At 44.8% G+C, this 25,769-nt stretch overlaps 1 protein-coding gene across 1 annotated transcript in view; it reads right to left on the bottom strand.

Annotated features, from left to right (window-relative positions):
* Positions 1-25,769, bottom strand: part of gli3 (GLI family zinc finger 3) — a 102,147-nt gene that overhangs the window by 53,124 nt on the left and 23,254 nt on the right. Inside the window, exon 3 of the mRNA XM_051940330.1 lies at positions 12,308-12,553. Coding sequence (XP_051796290.1) covers positions 12,308-12,553 — 246 coding nt within the window. The remainder of the gene's footprint in view (positions 1-12,307; positions 12,554-25,769) is intronic.

Below are 25,769 nucleotides of genomic sequence, written 5' to 3'. Positions count from 1 at the left end.
CGTTGGCTGAGTTTAGGGTTGTGAAAATGTGGGGTGTTTTTAAGACACCCCAGTTTCACAGGTAGTCTATGCCTTCAACCTCCAAAATAATGGATTATTCTTGGAAAGCTATTGATGTAATGCTTTTTCCTTTGTGAAAGTAACATCGTAGATTGTCTGCCCAATCAGAATTTGGTGAGATGAAAGAATATCGACCAACCAATCATCCAGCTGACCTAAAGACTATGGCCATACCTTGATTATTTTAAGACTTTTATGTAGAACTTTAGAACTCAGGTCATCAAAGTACAACTGCTTGGACTGATCTTTTCACCCTGCATGAGTTTAAATTTAAATAAGACTTATGAAGTTAATTCCAAACACATTACCAATAAAGTTAAGGTTTTGTCAGTAGCTTAGTATAAAAACAATTTCCTACTAGAGTCACTATTATGCACCACATCAGAAATCCATAAATCCTCAGCAACCAACATACAGCAAAAAAATGATTTACAATTCTCCTCAAAATAACCCTTGCAATGCACAAAATTTTAGAGCATCAGAGGAAATTTCCCTCCTCATGACACATCTGCAGACAAGCATGACTGCGAGTATTCATTGTGAGCCTGAACAACATGACTTGGTGTGCTTGACACTTTTGATCCCACTTTGCAGCAGAAATGTGACACTGAGCCTCTCATCACTATCAGGCCTGGCATGAGATGGAGATGCAGAAAACCCTCGACACACTATCAGCGGGAGTAGTTTAGGAGCTGCCTCTCTTGCGATGGCAAATTCCCCCTCTGATCAATCCCTTCACACCCCGCCTCTCATCATGTTTGCTTACACTGAGACCTCAAGCTGTTTGGACATGTAAATAACACTTTCGGAGACTGTTTAGCTAAGCTCAATGGGAGTTGCTGTTGACTTTTGGAGCGCTTTGCTTAATTACGGGTCCCAGATTGTTTCAGGTCTAATGGCCTAATTACCGCTGTATAAATTAGCCTAATGTTCTTGCTGTGCAGAGCCCTCTCTACTGTATGCAATGCTTGGGCACTGGAATACAGAAAGATAAAAAACAAGCCTTTATTCAGCAAAGAGAAAAAGTGAGAATGAGGGAGAAGAAAGCAAGCAAAGAGGTTAAATAACAGAAGAATGTTAAGCGTTGGCTTGCCAGTCTCTCTGCCATTCATCTTTTACGCAAGGCTGGCAGATCACACACTGCCCTTCCTCTGTAAATCAATAGATTTTTTTTTGCTTTTCCGCTGTGTTCTCTGCTGTTTTTGCCTTCTCTGTCTCTCTCTCTCTCTTGCTCAGTCGCTCTCACACCCTTAAAACACAAGCAGCCTTTCTGCGGGTAAAAGCAATTAACATGGTGGAAAAGAAAAACAGAGGCGAGCGGAGAAAGTGAGTGGTAGAAAGAGAAACGTCTGCACGATAACAGGCTTTCTGTTGGAGTATACATTCCATCGCTGTCAGGACTAATTTGTTTGTCTAGACTGAACAAGTCAGTCGGTGCCCATTCTTTCTCTTCGTGGTGCTACAAGTCTATGCATATTTGCTCTGGGACTTAATGTTCAAGCAGGTTATCGCTTTGTGCCAATATTTACAAAGTTAAGTACAGGATAATTTTTCTTTCCTCCAAGGGTTTGTTTTTTTTTCTTTTCTTGCTCTTACATCATCTGCAGGATATGCAACAATTCCCTGCCAAACTTTATCTAAAATTTGTACAATTTCTAAAGGTTTTGCGGATGAGTTTTCTCAGTAAAATATGCAGGACATTCAGCTATAAGTCTTAATGGAAGTTCAGCATCTGCAAGACATTTTACGGAGTCGATCCTAACAAATTGCGGTGCGAGGACCCTTTTCTTGCTGAAGCTAAGCACGCACACGGCTCTTCCAGGGGCCCCCCAGCACCATGCAACCCCAGTTATACCCCGTTTTTCTTCTCTTCCCCTCGTATCCCAGTATGGATCAGGGAGTGAAGGTTATTTCACGAGGCCTCTGCGGAGCGCCAATCTATCTCCTGCATTTGCCGAATTTCTCCAGATTGGGATGAGCTGGGGAGCAGAACAAAGAGCTATGCGTTGGCCCTTCTCCCCTCACTCCTGCACCCGTTCTGCCCTACACACCCCCCCAAAGCCTCCTCTCCACCCACCCAGCTGGGGAAAGACACGGCGGTTTAGTAGCTGAAACACTGTCCTCCCCACCTCCCTCCTCTTTATCTCTCACATCTGTCTATCTCCTTCACTCCAAACAACGATAACTCTCAGTAGAGGAGGGAGTTGATTTAAACCTCGGGTTAACTCACCAGGACTTTGCTACATTTATTTTGCTCTGACTGTGTGGTTTATTCTACTCAAACACAAAGCCACTTCAGGGTTTGATCTTTTTTTGAGATCTTTATTTAGAAATTGGGGTTGCTGAAAAACTAAAAAAAAAAAAAAAAAAAAAAAAAGCATTTTTTTTCCCCACAGTGTCTGTTTTTACATTAAATGATTTGCATTCAGTGCAACATGTTTATATGAGTCCGGGTCATATCAGTGACTGTGTTTGTGATTGCCACAGCTGCATCAGGCCGCTACGACAGACTGACCCTCCTTCGGCCTCTATGCAGGTGATACTAAAGCTGCATGTGGCTGTGTGATAGCGACTGTGAGGCTAATACACCTGCACACAGACTGGACGGTGCTTGGGGAAAGTGGACGGCTTCTCAATTTTGAATCATGCAGAGAGGTCGCTGACCACAGCCGTCTATTTTAATGTAATTTTGTTTACCAAATTACATTTCCAGGTAGGCGCTGTTTATTTCCATGTGCTACGAACGTCGACTTGCAGGGACTTCTAATCTTGATTAAAAGAGGTAATCCATCACAGTGAGCATTTTGTCACCTTTAGTATTTTTCTTTCATAAAAATTATGTATTATCACTTGGTAATGTGGGTGAAAGAAGGGGCTGGTTTAGAAATTCTCCTCTGTGGTGCGTTCAAGGGCAGTCTGACTTTGAAACCTAAACAGCAGAACAGCAACACATTATTAAATTCTAAAATTCAATGGGTGCAAAAGAGACGGCGTGTCTCTCATCCATTACAAAGATAGCAATAGGTCAGGGGGGCTTTAGCTGACAAAAATGATAAGTTTCATTTTCAATAATTTCATGTAATTCTTGATCATGTTGATTATTTATTTTTGATTTAAAAAACAAGGTAAAAATGGGGTTGTTTTGAATGCAGTTGCTTTTTTCAAGATGCACAGGTAAAAATTTAAAGGAAAGAATACATTTACACACATGAATGAGATAACAAATAAATGAATGAGCTCCATTTGATGCAAAATATATAAAGGAAGTGAGTTACAACTGCAGGCGCATGGAGGGCAACCAAGGCAAAGCTGCTTCACCACACTAAGGCTAAAGTCCAGAGGACCTGGCCTGGACCGGGTATCAATCAATAGTGACCCTGCACATTAAGTCCATCAGCCTTCGAAGCAGGCCGCAGGGAGGAAATTGCGTGCATGGAGGTGGATTTATAAACTGCAAAGCCCATCTTGCAAGGAAAATCACCAGACACAACCTCCAGGGAAGGTCTGCAGGCATGGACAGAGGCGACACGAGGCCCAGATGGCTGCAGACTAGCATGCCTCAGAAGACCTGCACTGAAGCCAATGGGGTGATCGGCAGATTTTAGGGGTTCAAGTATCAATGGAGGCTATTATAATTCTGGTATGATGGAGCGAGGGAGCAAGCTTCAAATAAAAACCCAACTCTGTGTTTCATTGTGGTTTGCATCCAATGAATTTAACTATCAAACTTTATACCGACCATATTTCTCATTAATGCTAATGAAGTGTCAGTCGCTGGTACATATCAGTATCATTTTATTGCCCAGACCCTGGTTGGAGTTTGAAAAGTAGCTCTGGAGTCTCGATCTTCAACAGTGAAGTTCATAATTGGCAAAGTAATGGACTGAGTCATTTCTCTTAAGCAAGTTATAAGTCTCTAAAAGCCGATTTTCATTCTGTGTTAAACTGGAAACCGGTGGCTGCCTGGAAGATGGAAAATAAATCTATAAAGGTATATTGCAATCTTTGGGGAAAAAAACGTCATGCATACATGATTCTACGTTTATAAACTCAAGTATTTAAACCCACCGGTGCTGTCACTTAATGTGTTTTACAATCATATGGTATTTCCCCTTGTGTTGTAAGTCTATTCCTGTATTTTCCACTGAAGCCATGCAGACGCTGGACAGAGTTTGTTCAAGCCTCTAGAGGTATGTGCCCATTATTTGGGCTAACGAAGGAAACTGTGTGTCACAGAGTAAAGACAAAGCCCAGTGTCACAGCAATCAGACAAATGGCTGCTGGGCTCTGCAAGGCCAGACAGGGTTTGACGCCTCTGGACCAATTAGGTCTTATGAGTACAACATCTGGAACACTCTGGTTCTCTTTCTTTTTCACTCTCGGCACTATTTGCATTACTGTCACCTTAACCTCTCTTTCACCCTCTCGCTCAGTCTTGCATCGTCTTCCTAATTCTTTTGGTTAATCCCGCTCTCAGTCTATCTCTTTTTCTTTGCCTCCCTCATTATTCAAAGCGCATCCTCCTGATCTCTCCCCTTTCCCTCCTCACAGCATCCCAAAACAAGGACAAACTTGTAATCCATTTACGGCACCCCTGTCAACAGATTCCACCCAAATAATCCTAAAAGACTTACAACCAGTCCTAGGTACTATCAAGGGAAGGGGAGAAAAGAAGAGGCAGAATGCACCAGGGAAGGCAAGTGAGAGCCATGGAAAAAGAGGGAAGAGTGAGGAGAACATACAAGGGGAGTGGAGCAGTATAGACGGAGGGAACTTGTGTCACAGTGATTTGAGTCTTTGTCACGCAGGTGGCGCCCAGGGGTTCCCTCAGCCTGGGCAGAGAGACAAACTGGGGCCCATGTAAACCTTAAAGAGGATTAACCCTGCCGGAGCGCTTTAATGAGACCTGAAAGTGCCGGGCACCGGAGAGCCCCGCTGATTGAGCCGCGCTCGAGTCGGATCCCAACGGTCCGCCGGCCCAGTGGCCCAGCAGCGCTGCTTCAGCCCCGTGGCCTACAGCTGCCCGCTCACACTGAGCCACATCAAAGCAGCCCGTCTGGGAGAACCTCGAGATGGGAGGAAGGGGGAGGTGGGGTGGGCATGAGGGAGGTGTGAGTGCAGGAGAGGTGGGAGGAGGGTGCCTGGATGGAGGAATCCCTTATCTCCTCCTGAGAGGATGCTGCTCTGTGGTGCGAGATTGTCTGGAGCTGCCACCTGTCCCAGGCATCTTTGAAGGCAACACTAAAGCCTGTGATGGGCCTGACCTCCTTGAGCTCCCATTCTTTTATGTCTCTCTTCATTTTCTGCTTTGTTACACCCCCTCCTCCTTCCTCTCCACTCTCTCTGGCTCCTCTCTCTTCTTCTTACCCCTCTGTCTCACTTAGACCCTCACACTCAGCCTTGACTCCCTTCCTCTTGCTCTTCTCTCCAGTGATATCTTACATTTCAGCAGGCTGCTGGAAACATTTTAATTATACCGTGTTCATCAGCCTCTTCTTCGTGTAGAACAATATATACTTGTGACCCTCCAGAGACAAGAGCAAGATACGGGTTGTTGGCTGACGGGATAAGGGTGCTTATCTTTGCCACTATGTGAGAGGAATGCAAATAGAAAAATGGAGCGATGAGATTTGGATATACGGGTAACAAACATGTTGAAAGGCAAGAAAAACTCTTGATTCTCCCACAGCACACAGAGGTGATTATCCTACTGGAGACTACAGGGTAACTTAAAGAAAAAGCTCACGATATTGTGGCTTTAACCAGATAACTGAGGAGAAGCCCCCGTGAGCATTTCGTCTTCTTGTTTTTATAGTATAGTGCTTAATGATGTTGTAGCCAGTGGGGCTTGCTGCAGTTTATTCTCCTTTTGGATGGACAAGGCACAACTAATCTTCATTTTAAGCCTTTCCATCAACAAAGTGCTTTTGTTCCTACTTGCCTCTGTGACTTGACTGATTAACCAATGACGTTTGAAAAGAATTTACACATGCTGACAGATGTTGCTGGAATGATACTAAGAAATGCTGAGTATTCTTCTTTGAGCATCTTCAGTTCTCTGAAAATTCTTCTTAATTCTTCTTAGCCCCTTCGCATTTAATCTTGTCATTGTTAATAAGAACTGCCATTATTCTGAGATATTCGGTTCGGCTTTGTGGTAAGAGCAGCACATGACCTTAAGATGGTATGAAAGTGCATTCTCGAAGCACTTCAAACTCTGCTTAACCCTCTTAAATCATCAAGCACTACAAAGGGACACATGCATGTGAGAATATTGCCTATCTTACAGCATGAGATGCCTCTAATAAGCTGTATAAAAGGGGATCATCTGATTATCCCTGGTGCGCTGGACCAAGGGGCCACAGCAGAGCACAGGCCCATGTTGTTCTTTCTTGATGAAAGGAGGTGGATGGAAGGGATCCCTCTCCATTGCCTGCAGTGTGCCCCAGGCTTCTCTGTGCCGGCACACCGCTGGGGGACTACACCGTGCCACCACGCTCAAAAAGCCAATATTGAAACAATCACAAAGACAAACACTTACCCTTGAAACAGGCACGTGTCCTCTCACCCCAGGCTCTCCTCTGTACTCCCCAGTTCTTTGGGGGAGGATGTTTGAACCTGTATCCCAGCCAGTTGCCACATTTAAACCAACAAGAGACCAAAGAGCTTGTTCTTTGAATGCAGTTTCACAACAGCTCTCTGTTTAAAACTTTTTCCCTCTCATACGCACACACACACACACACACACACACACATGCTTTGTGACTGCTTTTTTCTTGCTCTTTTTGCAACACATAAAGGAAAGGGCCTGAGCAGTCCATATGAACTGAGTGGCCAAGCGCTGTAATTAACTGTACAGGGTCCGGGGCTATTGTTGTGTGGATCACGTTCGGTTTGATGACAGCTAGCTCACTCAGTTCAGTGGTCAGCTGCATTTTGATATAGAGGCAGACAGAATGACGCCAGGGCAGCGGCTGGTGTGCTACGGCCGAGTAGACCTGAGATCAGCTCAGCGCAGCAGTTTAGAGTTTAACCTCTGTGACTGGACACCCACCACCCCCACCACACCATAAAACCCTGGGACAGGTTTCACGCCACGGCTCAGTGTTCCCGGTAGCTTTCCCAGAGCACAGGGCCTTCATGATCCATGCTGCGGCCACTTTTGGCCAGGCTCAGACAGCAGGGTTACCGTGATGCATGTGAAGGAATCCTTCGGCCAAAGGATCCATACGGCCACGGCCTCTAGCTTAGCTGGGTTGGTCTCTGAGATCAGTCAAGGACAGCAAGGCTTTGGTGTGGGGATTAGGCCCTGGAAGCAAGATCTGGGCTAGATTTTTTTAAGGAGCTAAATAAAAGACTGTCGAACTGATAGGCAGCAATCGCAGCTTGAAGACACTTAATGTGTCTGTTCTGCCCCCTTCAATGACCCACTCTATTAGAGATACAGAACAGGCACAAAAGTTATGTCACTTCGGCGCCAAAATACTTAAGAGTCGTCTCTAAAGCTTGCCAAATTTACTTTCCTCTAGCTGCCTCCCTTTCATTAAACATTCTCGGGTGTTTCAGTGCAGTTTCAACATTTGCAAGAAAGCCATTGAAAAGGATGCGCCTTAAGTCCCTCCGTCTGGCAAAGAAGAGCGAAGAGGAGACACTTTAAAGAAGAGGATTCCCTTAGAGGAAGCAGAGACGTCTCGCCAGCAAGTGGGCTCACTGTTGCTGCAGGACCACTGACCGGCTAATCAGCGCACAATGTAAACAGATGTCAGCGCCGTGCATCCTATTCACACTTCTACACAATTAAGATTTTAAAAAAGACTCCTCCCTCATTAATCCTCATCTCAATCCTTTCTTCTTATCCCACAGCAAAGCCCCATGTATTAGCATCCTGGTAAGAAGGATATGGACTCTTATCCAGTGTTTGCCCAAGAAAAGCGGCTAAGACTCAGGCATCACCACGATTAGCTAATGCTAACAATAGGAGCCATGTTTCCTTGGTGCTTCCTCTTTTCTGCAGTGAAGTGGGTGTGAAAAACCAGAGTAAACAGAGTCTTAGGCCAAGGACATAAGAGGAGTGGGAGAAGGCGAGTCTGGGTGAATAGCGGAGATTTACCCAGACCCCTGAAGATAAACCCCCCTTTTGCTCTCTTCTCGTTGCTCAACTCCCACACCTCCCAGAGCTTCGCCACCACGGTAACGACCCAGCGGCCAGGTGTGGGGAGGCTGCAGGTGCCATCGCATTTAGGCACATTAAGCACTGACACACACCAGCGCTAAGAGTAATCGGATTTACCTGGCTGTCTGCTGCATGGCGTGGCGCGCTGTGCAAGCACAGCACAAAGGCTTAGAGCCCCCTCTCCATCACACACGCACACACCTGGGATGAATTTAGGAGGTGACAAAGCCCTCATAGAGAGGGGGCTACCGCTGGTGGAGTAACAGCCACGAGTGTGTGTGTCAAAAGTGTGTGCTTGATTGTGTATGGAACCAGAAACCAGAACAGGAGCCAGTGGCTTTTTTACACCTTGTGGTGCAGGAGTGGCGACAGATGCTACAGGCTTCTGGTTCAAAGCGGCTGAGGGAGGAGGGGGCGAAGCTGAGGTTTAAGGGGACCCCCTTCGTTTTGCTGACCCTCAGACCGCCGAGGCTCATGGGGATTGAGCTCTGGTACTGGGTTCAATCAGACAGAATGGGACCGCCGCCTTTAGGGACACCCCATGTCCTCAACACCTGGGGCCAGGAGGAGGTGTTTTGCACAGCAATGCTCTCATCTCAGATCATAAGTCTTCCTGAGAACAGGCGAGATTAGAGAATTGACCAAGAAACATCAATGAAAAATGGCAGAAGTTATTCACACCTTTGGTTTTTAAGTAAAAAACCTGGCTATTTCTCATCTTTACGGGTGTTATTTCTCTTTTTCGCACTGGTAATCAATTGCATATTTTAGTGTAATTCCTATACACAATTACTACAAGAGGTATTCACCCCCATTGAAAGCTTTTCCTTTTTGGCATTGAATCACGGGTTTTGACAGGAATTTAACCAAAAAAACATAATCGTGTCAAAGTGAAAACAGCTTTCTACAAAGTGATGTCAATGAATTAAAAATATAAAATGTAAAAAATGTGTTTCCAAGTATTCACTCCCTCTAATTCCCTATTTTGTAGATCTTTATTAGATTTCAATCAAGTCAACAACAAGTTCCCAATTGGATTAAGATCAACTGAAAATGAATTCATGCGGACAAACGCGAAAAGGGGAAAATGTCCAAGGGGCTGAATACTTTTTACAAGCACTCTCACGACTGTTATTGACATTGCCCAGCGAGAATTTACTTTACTGTTCTGTTCAACTGCTTAGGTTGATATATCAATCATTCTTTGATGCCAGTCACAAATTTTTGAATTGATTTTGAAGATATGATCTAACTGAAATTTTTCTGATAGATATAACCATTTGATGTGCTTTATGTAAGTCAAGTTACTAGCACATATGACACCACCAAAAGTGTCACTTTTACACAATGATTTGTAAATAAAATGAACACTAAAGTTTACATTTTGGGTCAGGCACGGTGTTTAAAGTCTATCCTAAATTACAGCTATTGCAGTTTGCTTTTTGCTTTGTTTTAAACTGCAATTTCAAGCACCGAGATGACATATCGAAGTTGATTGTTGTGTCTGGACAAGAACTGTAAACTTGAAAACATTAAATTCAAAGTTAGATCAAGAAAAAAAAACAAGCAAAAAGTTCTATTTAAGAAGCTGAAACTTGTAAATGTCTGGCACTCTGGCTGCAGAAGGAGAATAAAATCTATGCATCGTGCCTACAGCTTCCCAGCAAGCATCCCTCGCATCATGTTGCTCTCCTCTACGCTGCTTCATATGATTGCAGTCTTCCAGCCTCTTGATTCCCGGCGCACAAAGAAAGCCTCTTGAAGCTCTACGGCCCTTTTGACTTTTCCTGCTGCTTTTGAACTCTCCATTTCAGACGGTGACTTTTCCACATGACCCCAAGCCTCGCGAGTGACCCCCTCCTCCTCCACCTCCCACTCCTCTCCCCCCCACACCTCACTCTCACCCCAAAGGCTTTAGTGGTCTGGAACCACCAGAGCTACTTCACACATACCCACACACATACATAAAATGAGAAGTGGCAGTGTTGCTGAGTTAGGTCAGGATGTAATGGGCAGTAATGTTCTGCCCTCGAGGGTCCTGTCCACGGCACCATCGCCTGCTTTTAAGTAACCTTCCCCTTAAAGAGGCACCTTGGTGATTCTTTGGCACCTAAGCACAAGGGAGCAGTGGCTAATGAAGTGGCTGAATAAATAGAGTTACAGTAGAAGGTTGGGGTCCACTGGACTTTTCATTACTGCCACTGGATTAAAATCCTTCTGTCCCACTCTGTCTGCCCCAATTCAGTGCCAATACAACCAAACTAAACAAGCTATCACATCAAATCCTTGTCTGCAGGCAAAGTCCTGGCTACAGTGGCCGCCAAATTAACCTCCTAATCAGCCTCTTACTCCCCAAACATCTATCTCCTGTCCCCTCTTTCCACATACAGCCCCACTTTCATCCAACTACCACTGTCTATGAGACCTTTTGTTTCGAATTATCTTCGCTATCTCACTCAAGCCACAGCTCTCCCTTCACCTCAATCTCTTGGGCTTCGTCTCTGTTAGTCTCTCTCCCTTTCTGTCTTTCTCTCACACTGTCTCCGAGTCCCAGAGAGAGAGAGAGGCAGAGTAGGGGGTGGTGAGGTTTGACTCGGCACTGCTTTGGGGCTTTGAAGTGTGTGTTGATGAGAGAAAGCGGAGTACTGTGTTCAGACAGGCCCCTAATGAGGGAATTAAGAAGCCGCGCTGGCCGTTCCCCATACTAACTTCCCAGGCACAAAACAAGACAAGCGTGCGTGCATGTGTTCACAAGTGTGTGTCTGCATGTGTGCGTAAGAGAAGGGCTAATCTGTCAGACTTAATCAGGCATCTGGCAGTGCTGCCTCTCACCTACAGTAAAGAGGCAAACCTGAACCTCAGCATTTAGGGGTGGTACAAATATGTCCTTGAGCTACGCAGTTTCTCAACTTTAGAAGTATTTTGTGGCCTGTGGGCTTACGATTAGGGATAGACTGATTATCTGCCTGGCCGATTATCATGGCCGATATTTGGCGGTTTTACAAATACTGGTATCTGTATTATTATTGACCAATTACTGACAAATTACATGCTCTACTTCAGGTCTTATGCAGCCACCTCTCTGTCTGTAGTCACTCTGTGGTCTCTGAAATGTCTCAAAAGCAGAGACTGCATAAACTGAACAAGAAACACAAACCAGGAAATTAGCTGCTCTCACAGTGGCTAAGGCTATGCTAACGTCTAGCAGCTAAGTTAGAAGGCATCCACAGATCACCCTGAACCAGAGTCTGGATAATTATTAATGGTTTAAGATATGGACCTTAGTGAGAGATAAATGGGATAAAACAGCTAAGAAAATAGAAAAGCAGAAGACAAACAGATCAATTTCAGTCAAGCGCATCCTAATTTAACCCTCCTGTTGTCCTCATTTATGGACACTAAAAAATATTGCTTTCTTGCCTGAAAATAATCCAAATATTCAGCAAAATAAATTCGACAAATTTATGAAAATTTGCAAAAAGAAAATTCCAATAATTCCTTAAAAGTTCTATTTAAAAAATGGCAAGAAAGTTCTTGTAAATATTTTCAAAAAATCAATAAAAAACTTCCAAAAAAATCCTAAAAATATTGAAAGTGATTACATATATATCAGTAAAACTTCTGATATTTTCTTTAAGAAAATAAATAAGAACATTCACAAAAAGATCAACCAAAATCCAGTGAATTTCGCTGGATTTTGGTTGAATGTTCTAAAGAAACATTCTTAACATTTTTTTTCAACCAAAAATTGGTCAAAGATTTCCCAAAAATGTTGAAAATGTGGACATCAGAAGTTTCACTGTGAAAATATATTTTTTTCCACATTTTCAAACTTTAAAGCAGGTCAATTTTGACCCGCAGGACGACAGGAGAGTTAATCACTCCTATTTCTATTTACATATTCACTCGTGGTCACCCTTTTTAATAAAGAAGCCCAGTTGTGACTGACAGATTCCTGCTATCATATGCTGATAAAACATAACATTTAATGTGCATCAGTTCCAAATATCGGTTATGTCTTGATTACCAATAATCGGCATCGGTATTGGCCCTAAAAAAAACATCTCCACTTACGATAATGTGAGTCTAGATAGCCATTACGGGGGTCCATGGCGAACAGTGTGCCTCGGTACGGCAGCGCATGGTCGGTCAGGTGGGGCAGGGAACCATGCAGCTCCTTCTTGAGCAGGGAAGGCCGCTCCTCCGTGGAGGTGGAAGGCTCCTCGTTCACGCTCCGGTCGGGGGCGCCGGGCGTCGGGGCCTGGGAGGTGATGGCATTGCGCCTCTCGCGGTGATAAGGCGTGCCTGAACTCTCGTCCTCTGCCGAGATAAAGACACACAAATCTGATGTTAAAACAATAAGCTGCAGATCATTTGAGTTTTTAGCTGCGAGCAGGTGCATTGGTGTGGAAGTCCGTTCACGTAGAAGGAAGCAGGTAGAGGGAGGAGCAGGAGATCAGCTCTGCACAACTAAAACATACTAGGCATTATGGGTGTAAATCTGCCTTCAGCAGCGCCAGTTCAGAAACAGAAAGTGCATGAGGAAACAGGCACCGTGGATGAAAATATCCCAACCTCTTAATTTCATAAAGCTGAGGAAACGCATGTTCTTAAATTCGGCTCTGTCTGTTCTTTTTTAGACAGGAATGGATTCCCATGGAGGAGGCAACACAGGCTTTCTGCCCGCATTCCAAGCTGCCCATTAACAAGCGGCATGGGCTGTATCAACCCCACCCTCCTTCATTCTCCTTTTCTTTTTTGCCCCTCCAACCCCACCCCCTCGCTCTGTGTTCTCAAACTAAATCTTTTTCAGTTTCTCTGTCTGGGGGGAAAATTAGGAGGAGCGGGGTCTCGGGAGAAAGAAAGCTTCTCGGCGTGCTGTGTACAGGGGATAAATGTGGAGTTGAGTTCAAGGGCTGAGCTCCAGCAGAAAGACACGACCTCTGACCTCTCGGCCTGACCTCTGAACCGATGTGTATAAGGGTCAGCTGGCCTTCTGACCTGGTATTAGTCTTTGCTGTAGTACGACACCACACAGACTCAGAAAGTGGCACAGCGGGTCTGGGATTCAGTTTCATTTTCAAATTTCAACAAGATAAATGATAAAGTGTTTCATTTTCTGCAGCCAGATGGATTTCATTTTGTAGAGAAAAAGATATAAATGGGATACTTATGTTGACTGCACTGCTTGTCACACTGGACACTTCTGTAAATGGAGTGCTAACATGGTACTTGGATTTGCTGATCATTGTATAGTTAGCGCCATGTTTTGTTTGTAGCTTTAGACAACATTACGTTCATATACAGAGTGACATTTCATACCTGGTGCACTCTGGAAAGCATCATTTGAGCTGAATTATTTCCAGATCTACTTCAATAACAGCAGATAATCACTTGTTTTTGACCACCTGAGTACCTTCAAACTGAGAATCATTGTTTGCCTCAATACAAAATGATTGCATCTATAAAAACAAAAACATTTGGTACTTTGTCAAGTGCAACCCCTGACTTTTTCACCAGAAGCCACACTCTTCAGCTCCAGCTTTCTGTGCCTGGTCTCCTTGTTCAACTCTGGTTTGAATGCAATTATTATTATTATGATTTCACCATTAAGGTTGCTGGTCATCACCACACTCCACTGTTCTTTCCTGCATTAATGTCGCTCACTGAGAACTTGGCAAAATGCCGCTGCGCCGGCGCCAGAGGTTCTGTAGTATTAGCAGCCTGGCGGTGTGAGCGGCTCCCCCACTACACTCTGCAACCCAACAGCATCCAACTGCCAATTAGGAACAGAGGAGAGGGCCAGATTAAAGAGCACTACCTTAAGCGCCGAAGAGGGCCGCCATAGTGCTGCACCACTTCACAGAAGAAGAGGAGCGATCAGAAAGGAGGAGGTTAAGAGAGAGAAACAGAAAGAGAGAATGAGATTGAGAGAAGGCGAGGAGAGAGCAACCCGAGGGTCCCGCTTTTATTCCCCTCACTCTCCCACATCCATTACCTGCGTTCGGGCCAGCCGTGCCCGAGCGCAGCACTGGCAGCGGATTCAAGGATTCTTAACGCGGAACTGACAGCCAGAGAGGCAAGTCGCTCTCATCCGCAGGAAATGACAGTGTCAGTTATGATATAAGTATTTAATCCTATACTGCACAGCCAGTGATCTTATTAAGGGAATAATGCAACTTATACGGTTAAAGCTGGATTAATAGGTCTGCTCTTGCAAAGCGCAATATTAACATAAAGGGATTTCGGAATTGGGTTCATCTGCTGACATGGATTGAGGAAGACTGTAAACTATGCAGGGAGCAAGAACAGCTAAGGGTAGAGCATGTAGCTGTGTGTAGCACAGGCTCCCACTGTGTACGCTCAGCTCCTTCACACGCAGAAAATCTAGCGTTACATCTGGGAAGGAAAAAACTGTACATATTTATGAGCTCATTTTCTTACTTTCATACAGATACTTGATGTTTCATAAATAGATTCATCACTGGGGCCTTAGAAAGGGTAGCTTCAACTTCCGAAAAACTACAAGTCTGAACTGCTTACTTTTACGAAAAAATATGCTCCACGTTGCCATTTGTTGGCTTTTTCAATTTGTCCTGTTCACTCTGTCTCCCCGTCTTTCTTGTTTTTCTTTCTGAATGACCCCCACTGCTATTCAGATATGTCTCTCTGCTCCAAGGGAGGTCAAGCGACTAATAGTTCAATCACGGCACTGTCACACTCTCACCATCCCCCTCCAGTCACCCTGGAAATCCCAGAGGGGGGTTCATCATTCTACCATATACCACCTTAAGGGGCTTCATTACATCAGTTCATAGGACCTTAAATGGTTAAACAATCACACTGCAGCACAAGGGTCAATTGACTCCTTGACTTCTCAATGTAAGAGAGCGAGTTTTAAGTTTTTCTTGTGTGCTGCTCGTAACTGCTGCTGAAAACTTTCCTGTATCCTTATAACATGTTGAGTATCTGTCAAAAAATGGACTAATGAAGACAGAGCAGACACAGGTAAACACATGCAACTTTGAAAAAGTTCAGCTCTCCTCCAGCTCTGACCATCCGCCCAACAGACCCTTTCCCTTTTTCCCTCCCTCATTTTTCATTCCTCTTTTATTTCCCCCTCTTTTCCCATGGTTGCCGCATCCAGTCCTCTACCAGTTTGCAGGTCTATTCAGCCCAACACAAAAGCAGCAGGCCGGTCCTCTGTGGACCAGAGGAAAGCATGCCTCTCAAAAAAACAGAAAAAAGAACTATCCCGCTCTCTCTCTATGGTGATTGAATTTCTTAACATCTTTTCAAAAAGCGCTTAAATGCCTGGAGGCGAGAGGAAGAAACAAGCTAATGGTGGATGGGGAGCACTGAACAAATTTCAGAGCCCTTTCCTGCTCGCGTTTGAGGTTGAAAGCGAGCTCCTGCCTTTCAAGTTTCAAAGTCCTCCTTCCTCCCGCAGTGTCACTGAAGGATTTGAAAAGAAGGTAATTGTGCTCACTGCCGTCCTGATCAGAGCACACGCCCCAGCTCTAGTATTTCAGGAGCTTTCTCTGCCACTATAATGGTACCTGGTGCTCCATTCCTGCATTCTTCCTCCCTTACTACTCTTTCTCCTCTCTCTCTGACCCTCGACAAATGCATTCTCTATTGCTCTCTCTCTCTCTCTCTCTCTCTCACTTGGTTTCTATCCTTCTTTCACCCCCAGCAAGCCACTCATTAAATCCTAAAACCCAGGTTTCTCCCTCTTTTTTCTGCTTGTCTGGGGTCTCTATTGTAAGATTCTGCTTCAAATACCTTTGGAGAAAACCCCTATGCATGGCCTTTAATATGGCGGTATAAAAGAGAGCGTGGATGCAATGACAAAATGAAATTTTGAAAGAGATAATGAGATATGGAGTGGGGCCAACACCTCTGAGAGCTGGGCGCCGGGACAAGGGAGGGGGGCTAAAGTTAAGGGTGCCCAGCCAATTCAAAGAGATGGAAAGTGAAACAAAACCCTTGGCTTGTTGTTTTTGAAGGCATTTTCTAGAGGCAGAGGTTAAGAACGAGGATTGTTGTTCCTCCGCATGCCAATCTGTCCTTGACTCTCAAGCATCTGATTTGCCTTCCAGTCTGAACTCAGTCAAACAGAGTCTCCAAAAGCTGGGACATGCAGGGGTGCACAAAGAGCCATTGCACGCTGCAGTTCTTCCCCCCTCTGTTTTCTAAAAAAAAAGAAGAAAAAAAATCAGAGGAGGTGTTGTTGTACCTCTGAGCCGGTGCCAGACATATGCTGTATTCCACCTTCTAACTTCTCAAAGCACTGTTGTCAGTGGCACAAACAGGTTTTGGCTGGGGAGCACATGGAGAGTGAACAAGGAGGAGAGGAGTGGAGGATATAGGGTGAAATCACAAAACACTTCTTCAAAGCTCCTCTCCTCCTGTGCAATAATCTCTTGCTCCTTTTTTCTTTCTCTTGCAAATCAACTCCCGGGAAAGACTCAAGACTCCCCAATTAACAATGAGAGGGGGAAGAAAAATTCCAGCAGCTGGCTAGAGTTTAATAAGAGCACCTCTCCAAGCGGCTTAGGCTTATGTACCTGATTCACCGGCCCTGGCATTGGCGCTAAAGACAGAGGGAATCATTCACGATTAGCGCAGGCTGAAATACGAGTGAGAGAGAGACCGCTCAAACTCAACAACAGGAGCACGGGGGATTACTGCAATTGTGTGAGGTATTTTTCTGATCAACTTCTTAGCTGATAGGCTCAGTGCCACAAGGAGCTTGGTGCCTTCCTCACAACGGAGTTCAGTTATGCATTATGTGAAGGTTACTGAGTCCTAATGGAGCCTAAACAGGGTGACTTTCGAGCATCTTCCTGACAAATAAATCTAAACGTCAAAAGGCAGAATGAGGTCATTACTGTGATATCTGTGGGCAGGATAGTTTGCATTCTCCAGTCAAAGTATCCATCAGGGCTCTGGAGAGTTTCAGCAAATATAAAGTTCACTCCCTCCAACTTTGCACTCATGTTTGATTCTGTCTCTGCAGAGTGAATCCGTGGTGGTATATTATTTAACCATCAGCGTGTGATAGATGTTTGGACGAATTGCAGAGAGAGGTCAGGATGTTCCCTCTCCTGGTTAGCAGTCTATTGTCAGCTGCTGATTTCCCACACAGCGCCCGCAAATGCCCTCTTCAATATTCATCTAGGCAAATTCGACGACTCCCACATCTCAATTTGGCTCTCGGCAGCCTGAGCCCCAACCCCCTGCTCCACAACCTGCAGTCCCAGCCTGCTCTCTCTGCCGCCGGGGGTCTGCTGGGACGCACCCAGTGCTCAGCATCTCTCAGTCCCAGTCTCCAGGCCCCGGGGCTGGGGAGGGGCAAATCAAAGCCTGCTTGGCTCCTTCCTCCTTCCCCGCGCTCACCTCAAATCAGCCTCACAGCAGGGTTGTGTCGTGCCAAGCCTCCGCCTGCCCCCAGCTACCCCTTATTCACCCATTAGGGCCACAGCCCCACCATAGAGCAGTCTGAAACCCCACTACCATTTCATCAGGGCCACATTGTGAGGATGCAATGAGCATTGCAGTGAGAGAGCTGAAAGCCCCGACTCCAAAATGCACACTGATGCGTTTTTGACCACGGATAGTAATAGCTTTTAAGGTTTTTCACTCAAAGGGCATCTTGGCCTGCATTCTTTGAGGAATCAAACGCCAAGATGCATTTGATCAAGGCTTCAAAGCAAAAGATGCCATTTAGCGCTCTGATTGGCTTATAGAGTGTATTAGCATTGCTTCAGACAGTCACGAGCCTGCTATCATCAGCCATAACCTGTTAGTCACTTATAATGTCCTCTGTAACAATGTGAAATGATTGTGTGCTAGGGCAGACTAGGGCAGAATCATGTCCGTGTGGGATAGTGGTTCTTCTAGGGTGAATCTGGGCACGCTGCCCACCAGACCAGAGCGGGCCAGCTTTCCACTGGGCCTCAACACTGGAATCCCACTTCTGACACCAGAGTGATCCGGACCAAGTCTGTGGCACTCAGATTAGGAACGGCTCGCCAAGAGAAATGGATATCCAGCCAAAGCAAAGAAACACAGAGCCAACAGTTGGGATAAAATAGAAAAAATAATACAGCAATTTCAAGCACATCAAATTTGATCCAAAATGCCACTGTGGACGTTTCCCACCTTTCACTGCAGAACGAAATCATAACTCAACTTTTAATAGGTCAAACTTAATGTCCGTGCTGCATTTGTGCTCTGAATATTCTTGTTTCAGTTTAAATGCACACTCACGCATTGGGCTGCGTGTGTTTAAGAGCATTTTTGTGCACCACATTGAGACACGGGCCCTCCATTAAGATAGTTTGCAGCTCTAACTAGGAGTTGGATAATTAGACACTTCAAAGGCACCTGCCCGCCGTCCCCGGGGAGGCAGGAATCACCGCCCCACGCCCCGTTTAAAAGCATGTTAACTCGTATCTGAGGCTAGCAGGCTAATTTAACTTTTGACATTTGATATCTAAGGAATGAGAGGGATCAGCCATTTAGCTGGAACAGGATTACCCCCCCGCACAGCCCCCTCCTCCTCCTCCCCTTCAACCCCTAAAACCTCCCCCCTCCACCAGTCAGGCCGGATTCATTAATTTTCCTGCTGCTAAGCACTTTATCAATGACTGGTGAACGTCTAAGTCCGGAGTGGACTCTCTCTCTCCCTCTCTTCCATGGTGATTAAGCCTGTGGATGTTCAGATCTGTCCGTCTAATTCACTGCCTGCTCTGTTGCTGCCGATCGCCGCTCACACCTGCTCGGCTGCTCAGTAAACAGAGGAGAAACTTAGTCAAGAGTTTGAGAGTCACTCAGGCCGAATCCACCATGAGCAAGCTAATTTTGATTTTAAAGTGTAAGAACTACAACTAGGTCAAAACATTTGCGGGTTATTTTAGCTCAAATATCTGCTCATCCTCATTCTATTTCAGTTGGTGAAGAACAAAACTCAGTATCTAACCCAAAACCGTTAAAAGGGGAGAATCTCAGCTGGTCAAACTTCTCTTCTGTCCTCTCCTGCAGTGTGTACTCACTTGCCACAGCCACAATTTAGTGTTCTCAGTTACATATTATTATGTGTATGCTGACTGATAACTGGTAGGGTAAACTTGAATCTGGCTATTTACTGTCCAAACCCCCATTTTTGGCTCCTGTCACATTTTCACTGAGGGCTCATTTTTTACTGCAGTTTTTGCTCCTATATGGAAACAACACAACCATAGCTAGGAGTAGAAAGAACTCACAAATGTCTTTGGTGCAATATAGCAAAGTTCTATTAAAAATATACAATGTTGGACTACACTGATTATCTATTCTCCACGGAATCATACATGCGCAACATTTTTTTCAAGTGGTGCTACCAGTGCTGGAAGAAAATGGGGACAATACGTGTTGTAGATATTTTATTACTTACATTTGAATCTGTCTCCATACCTGTCTCCCAGCTGCTCTGTGTACACAGCCTGCAGTTCAGTCCAGTTAAGCTGAAAATTTTCTGAATTTTTGTCACATGATTGTTGGTGGCAGCTAAGTAAATGAGGGCTTTTTGGTTGCACTGAGGAGTGTAGAATTTTTACTTTTTTAGAGAATCTGGTTAACGCAAAGGGCTTATTTTTGGCAAATTTTTAACAAAGAATGTAGAATAAAGCGCGATTGATAAAATATTAGGTGACAGAACTGCACGTCATACACTAGTAGTTCAAGAAGCAAAGAAAACTTTCATTTGGGCAACTTTTTAAGCTAGCACACCTTCCTAACCCACCAGCAGGCTTTGGAGTTAAAAGGTTAAAACTACCTGTTAGCTGAACTGGAAACTAAGAATGAACCAAATCTCCATTGAGGAATAGCAGGTTACATTTTCACCATGTAAATTTGTGTTAATTTCCAACGGTACTTCAGCCAAACATATTCGAATATAGTCAGCGATCTCTGACATTTCCCAGGTAGAGAGGTGTTGGGAGTTAATTCGCATCTATAAATCTACATTAGTCTCAGTCTAATGCATTCTGCTGAATGTCTACATTACAGGTTGAATCGGGGGCTACACATGAGTGTGACGGATCTGGGTTAAATGAACAGCATGCCTGGAGCTTTGATGCTGCAGCTGGTAATGCTTACAGTTTCTAACCCGTCACATTTGGACAGAAGGCCTTTTTACCAGAGAGCATGACAATCAGAATTCCAAACTACAAGCCAAATGCCATAAAAATAACACAATTCAACTGACTCCTGCAGTCTGCTCCCACAATGAGGGGCTGTTCTGAGCACGCATTAGGCCACACTGTGCCAAAAAACCTGCAGCGCTGACTGAATCAACTTTTTACCTTTGCAACTCAACATGATAATTAAGTAAAATAACATTAGTTCATTTTCGGCAGATTTTTATAAGGACCCAGAAGGTGCCGGTTTAGCTCATAAAGAAAACTTCATTATGTTGTCATCTGGACGTGTCTGCAACAAAATTCTACACCTGACCCTCACCTTAACCTGGTGTGTGATTGCCCCCTTAACAAACAAGGTGTAGCTCACCCTTCTCCACCTCAAAATACAGGTGAGTCGCCGACCACTTCATTACAGCGTCTGCAGCGGGCAGGGAAAGCCCAGCAGATTAGAGGATCTGCCATGTTGGCCAAACAGACTTATACATTGTCTGCTGAGAAGGGGCTGGAGGTTGGAGGTGAGAGAGGGGATGAAAAAGCACAAGGTCTTCTATGTGATTAGATAAATACCTTTGTAATGCGACAGAAAGCGCAATTCAGGGCAACATATGGGACAAGTGGCTGGAACAATTGTCTTAAATGTTAGAGGTTAGATCAGATGGTGAGCATCAAGCATCACTGAGCTGCTATATGGAGAGGGGATAGGAATTTTATGTTCTTTGCAAAACTGTGCAAACTGTTTTCATTACCTTGAAGGGAAACTAGGGCATAAAACATCCAATCAGTGAGCTTAAAATGATGTTTTTCACACCATTAATGTGGAGCTGAATCTTCAAGTTTCAACACTACAACAATATTAACTTTGTTACAGGTCTGATTTGCAACGTTCACTGGACACAAACAACAGTCACCTGTGGGTACAATAATATTCACTTCAATTTATTACATCAAACAGAAGGACAAAAAAGGAAGGCTTCTTATACACAAAGTTGTAATATGAATAAACACTCAAGCAACCATTTATCATAGAGTGCCTTGTGGTTTTACTAGGGGGGATATATAAGAAAGTTTCAAACTGGGGCTACACGATATTGGAAAAAATGACCTCACAATGTTTAGTTTTTCTGTTTTGCCAGTATATTGCAATATGAAAAAAGAAGGGACCAGATGGCTTGAATTTATTTTAAAAAACTGTTGTAGGGGAGGTCATCTGCATAGAGTTAATAAATACTTTCTTTTTTTTTTTTCAAAAACTGATAAACAACTTTTTATTGTGAAGACTTCTTTGGCTGCAAAATTTGTGGGACCTTTCTTATATAGTGCAGAACTGGTAAAAGCATTCAGATTTGACTTTGCAGTCATCATGGAGCACTTTGCGGTGCAGATTTTGTCAAACAAGTTGCATTGCCTTGTATGATAGCATTGCAGTTGCAAGAAACTGCAGACGGAGTACCTGTTTTTGGTCAGTGTCTCTTTTTTTGCGTTTGTTTTTGCGAGCTAACCTTTTTTCAGTATGTCTCTCCTGTTCCTCTCTAATTTTGCTGTGCACATGTGGAGGCAGCATGTCAACAAACTGTGTCTTGTAAATAAAAGGTAAAGAAGAAACCGAGTAAACACTGTTCTATCTGACAGATTTCTCTTGCAGATTAGTCACGGAGAATGAGAGCTGTGTGGAGTTTTCTTCTATCAAGCAGCAAAAAAAGTTGATGTGTTTGCGTCAATTTGCATTACTTCACACTGCACTTCATGCAATTTTACAAATTTATATCAGGAATAAGCATCTTTGACCACGTAGCTACTTCACGAGAATAAAAGTTTTAATGAATATTGTGGGTTTACAATTAAACCACGACCAGAGCAGAATGACAATTGATAGTATTTGGTGTTAGTTTTATGAATCAGGTGCAGACATTTCTTCTTACACATTCCATACATGAGACACATTCCTCTACCCGACCACCTATATGTCATCAGATCATTTTCTTAACCTTTGCAACCCTCAATTCTCCCTCATCGTACCTCCTGCTTCAACACGCTGTCCATTTTCCTCGCTCACTTTTCCCCCCCTCCTGTTGCTGTCCCCCTCCTCAGTAATAAGCTCCCCTCATGTATGACCTCTCCTGTCACTCCCACCAGTGGAATCCTCCACTCTCGCCTCCTTCTCTAATCTCTGCTTTACTTTTTCCATTAATCCCACATTCGGCACGAGGACGGCCGCCGCGGCTCAGCTGACATGTTGCCTTCAAAATCTGGTGTTTTTATAGGAATGAATCAAAGGCATGGAAGGGGAGCGGAGTTTAAAATTCATTCAAGCAAAAAAAAAAAAAAAAACACACAACTTGGATGCTCACTTTGGTATTCACCTGCAGCCTGTTGCATTCCTTTCAGTCCGCATCCTTCCTTCCCCGCCTCATGCATCTCATTTCTTCACGCTCCCGGCTTCCTCTTCACACCCCTCGCTCTCCGAGGTCTTCTCCCAGTTCCCAAGTCTTTCCCAAATCTCCTCAATCTCTCCTCATCCCTTTTCCCGCACATTCCCTCCCTTTCTCCCTCTCTCTCTCCATCCCTCCCCCCTCCCTCCCAAAAACTTCGAGCCGCAGTGGGACTGTTGGACTCATGCAGCCCCATGCTGAGCCGCTCCAGAGCCAAGCCAGAACAAAGAGCCCATTGAGCCGAGCAGAGACATAATGTGGGCCGCCTCTGACAGCACCGAAGATGAAGTCATGAGGTCGCCAAACAGTTAATAACGCCGGCCCATCCTCCAGCTGCACCGACAGTGTGTGTGTGTGTGTGTACAGTTTGGTTGAGGGGGGTGTAAAAAAAAAAAAAAAAAAAAAGTGAGTGTGTCTGCACGCATGCATGTATGAAGGGAGAATCTGCAGTGTGCAACGCGTGTGTACATATCTTACAGCATGTGGATGGATAAAAAGCTTTTAAGAGTGTAATGAGATACTCCATGACACTCAAAAATGTGTTCAATCACTTTGTAAATACCACAGAGGAAAAACAAAACCTTCAGAGAATTGCACTTTTAGTTTTGGCTCTGCTCCAGCCGCGATGAAGAACACCCACCCCACCCTGCCGCCGCCACCCCCTTTCTTTTCCTTTTTCTTTTTTTTCCCCTTTTCCTTATTGGAGTCTGTCTGGCGCAAAGTCTGACATGAGACACATCTCCGCAGGACTGGAGCTGTCGCTGCGAGGCCCACACTCCTGACATCATTAGACTCACAGCTCCAGGTGAGGTGTGTGTGTGTTTGTGTGCAAAAAAAAAAAGAAGAAGAAAAAAGCGTGCACGTGGGAGATTCGGTTCATGCATTAATCTCGCTGCCACTGAATGGCCACGGCCTATTAAAATGCCTTTACTGGACCACTTGCTTGTCAAGAGGCCTCCGGGCTGAGCGGTGCGTGGGACAGGGGGGGAGGAGGAGGAGGCGGGAGGGAGGGAACGGTGAAAGACAACTATGCAATTGATTAACATTAGAAGGACTTACTCAAGTTCAAATTGCACGGCCCCTCTGCTGTAAGCTACAGACATTTGTTTCCCCGCAAGTAGAATGTTTCTTTCAAAACCCTGTCTCTGCTACACATCTGAGTTCAATTCTCCGCATGCCCTCACTCTGAAAATCAATTCCTCCTCCTCTCCTCTGCTCTTTTCCTCCAGCTCTGCGAAACAGACCAGGGCGAGGGGATTACACTGTCCCTCCCCAGATCCAAGCAAGACAACAAATGGTTCTTATCAACTGACACCCCCCTGCCATCCAGGAAGAAGAAGAGGCAGAAAAACTGGCCAAGCTGCGTCGGCACGGATGTGTTTCTGGGCTCCGTCTGCCAATCGTGGCAACTCTTTTTCACACTTAAAGCCTGAGCTATTTACGAGAGCCCTGGGAGAATACGTGCACAGTACCGGAGGGTGGGAAGAACGGAGGGGAGAGAGTTGCTGCTTCTCAACCTCTGCTTCTAATCAATCACCAGAAATCACTGCCATGGTTTATGGCCTTTGATCCTGGCTCCTCTTTCGCACTGCGAGGGAGAGAGTCGGGGCGGTGCGAGGGGAGGGGGCAGCAAAGGGGGAGAGGGGTGAGAGTCAAGGCCCAGGGGGTGTGGAGGTCAGGGGAGAGAGATTAGGGGGCATAGGGGCCTTTTGCTCTCTCAAATCTGAAAGCATGTCTTGATTCAATCCAGTGAGTCTTTTTGGGAGCAGAGAGCGGTAACTGGCCTGAAATATACAACCTGCTCCAGACAAAAAACATAAATTTCAAACTCAAAGCAGCGATTCTAATGCATTCAAATAGTTCTGGATGTTTTAACTGGACATCAGCCTACATTCAGGAAGGCACTTTTATGGGACTGAAGTGCAGCATACTAAGTTTGCTGTCTCTATAAAACTACAACGGCGAGCTTTTTTTATGCTGTCTATTTTTTTATCCTATCTTCTTTACGAATGATTTAAGCAGCAGGTGCCAATGCACATCGGAAAGAAAAATGTGCTGCTAATTCTGTACAGTCCTTTTACTGCATTTAAAGCATTGCCTTGATTCAGTTGTGTTGCTTTATTCTAATGATGCACATGATTAGGCTATTTTTTGTGTCTTTTTTATTTGCTTTTTTGGCAACAAAAAAGAACCAAAATCCGGAATTTGTTCACAAACCAGAGTGTACATTGTGTCATTTACTGCATATTCATTACAATTAAGGAACTAATGAAACAGCTGTAAATGCTTCAATATGTACAGTGTCCATCTTTATGCAAATTCAATTGCATAAAAAATCCAAAATGGCAAGAAGTTCAGTTGAAGAATCTGTCTTTCTAAATGTCATTCTTTCATAAAATCCAACCCTGGTGGTTCGGCCACTAGTTGCTACTTCATCCTCTAAGTCGCAAGAGCCCAGCTGTGGTGAGGAGGAGAGCACGAGCAAACAAAACAGGGAGGACGTGGAGAAGAACACACCACAATAAATCCTCCTGGCAGGGTCAGGACACTCCTGCTTTGTTCCTCCTGGCAGGAGGGAGGCCACTGATGCCTACCGACAAATGGACAGAATGGTAGAATAATCAACTGCTGTTTCCCCACTTTATTGGTTTATGAGTTTATGGGGCCCTTGGTCGCCCCTGAGCCTCCGTCTCTGAGGGAGAGGAGTGGATCCAGCATGCAGGATGAGGCTAGTCGATGAACAGCTCCCGATGAGCTGATTTGTCCTTAAGAGGCCGGTCAGCGCTTCAGAGGCGAGTCCGTGACCCGGGTGACCTCTGACTCCGAAACCTTTCTGGTTCTCAGCGTGTCAGAGAGAATCTTAGGTTCCTTTAAGGAGCCATTGTGATGGTCAGCGTGAACTCTCACAACCTATTAGAA

This window comes from Acanthochromis polyacanthus, chromosome 20, assembly GCF_021347895.1.
Source record: "Acanthochromis polyacanthus isolate Apoly-LR-REF ecotype Palm Island chromosome 20, KAUST_Apoly_ChrSc, whole genome shotgun sequence".
Taxonomy (NCBI): Eukaryota; Metazoa; Chordata; class Actinopteri; family Pomacentridae; genus Acanthochromis; species Acanthochromis polyacanthus.
Note: the sequence above shows the minus strand (reverse complement) of the source record. Positions and strands in the feature narration are given on the sequence as shown.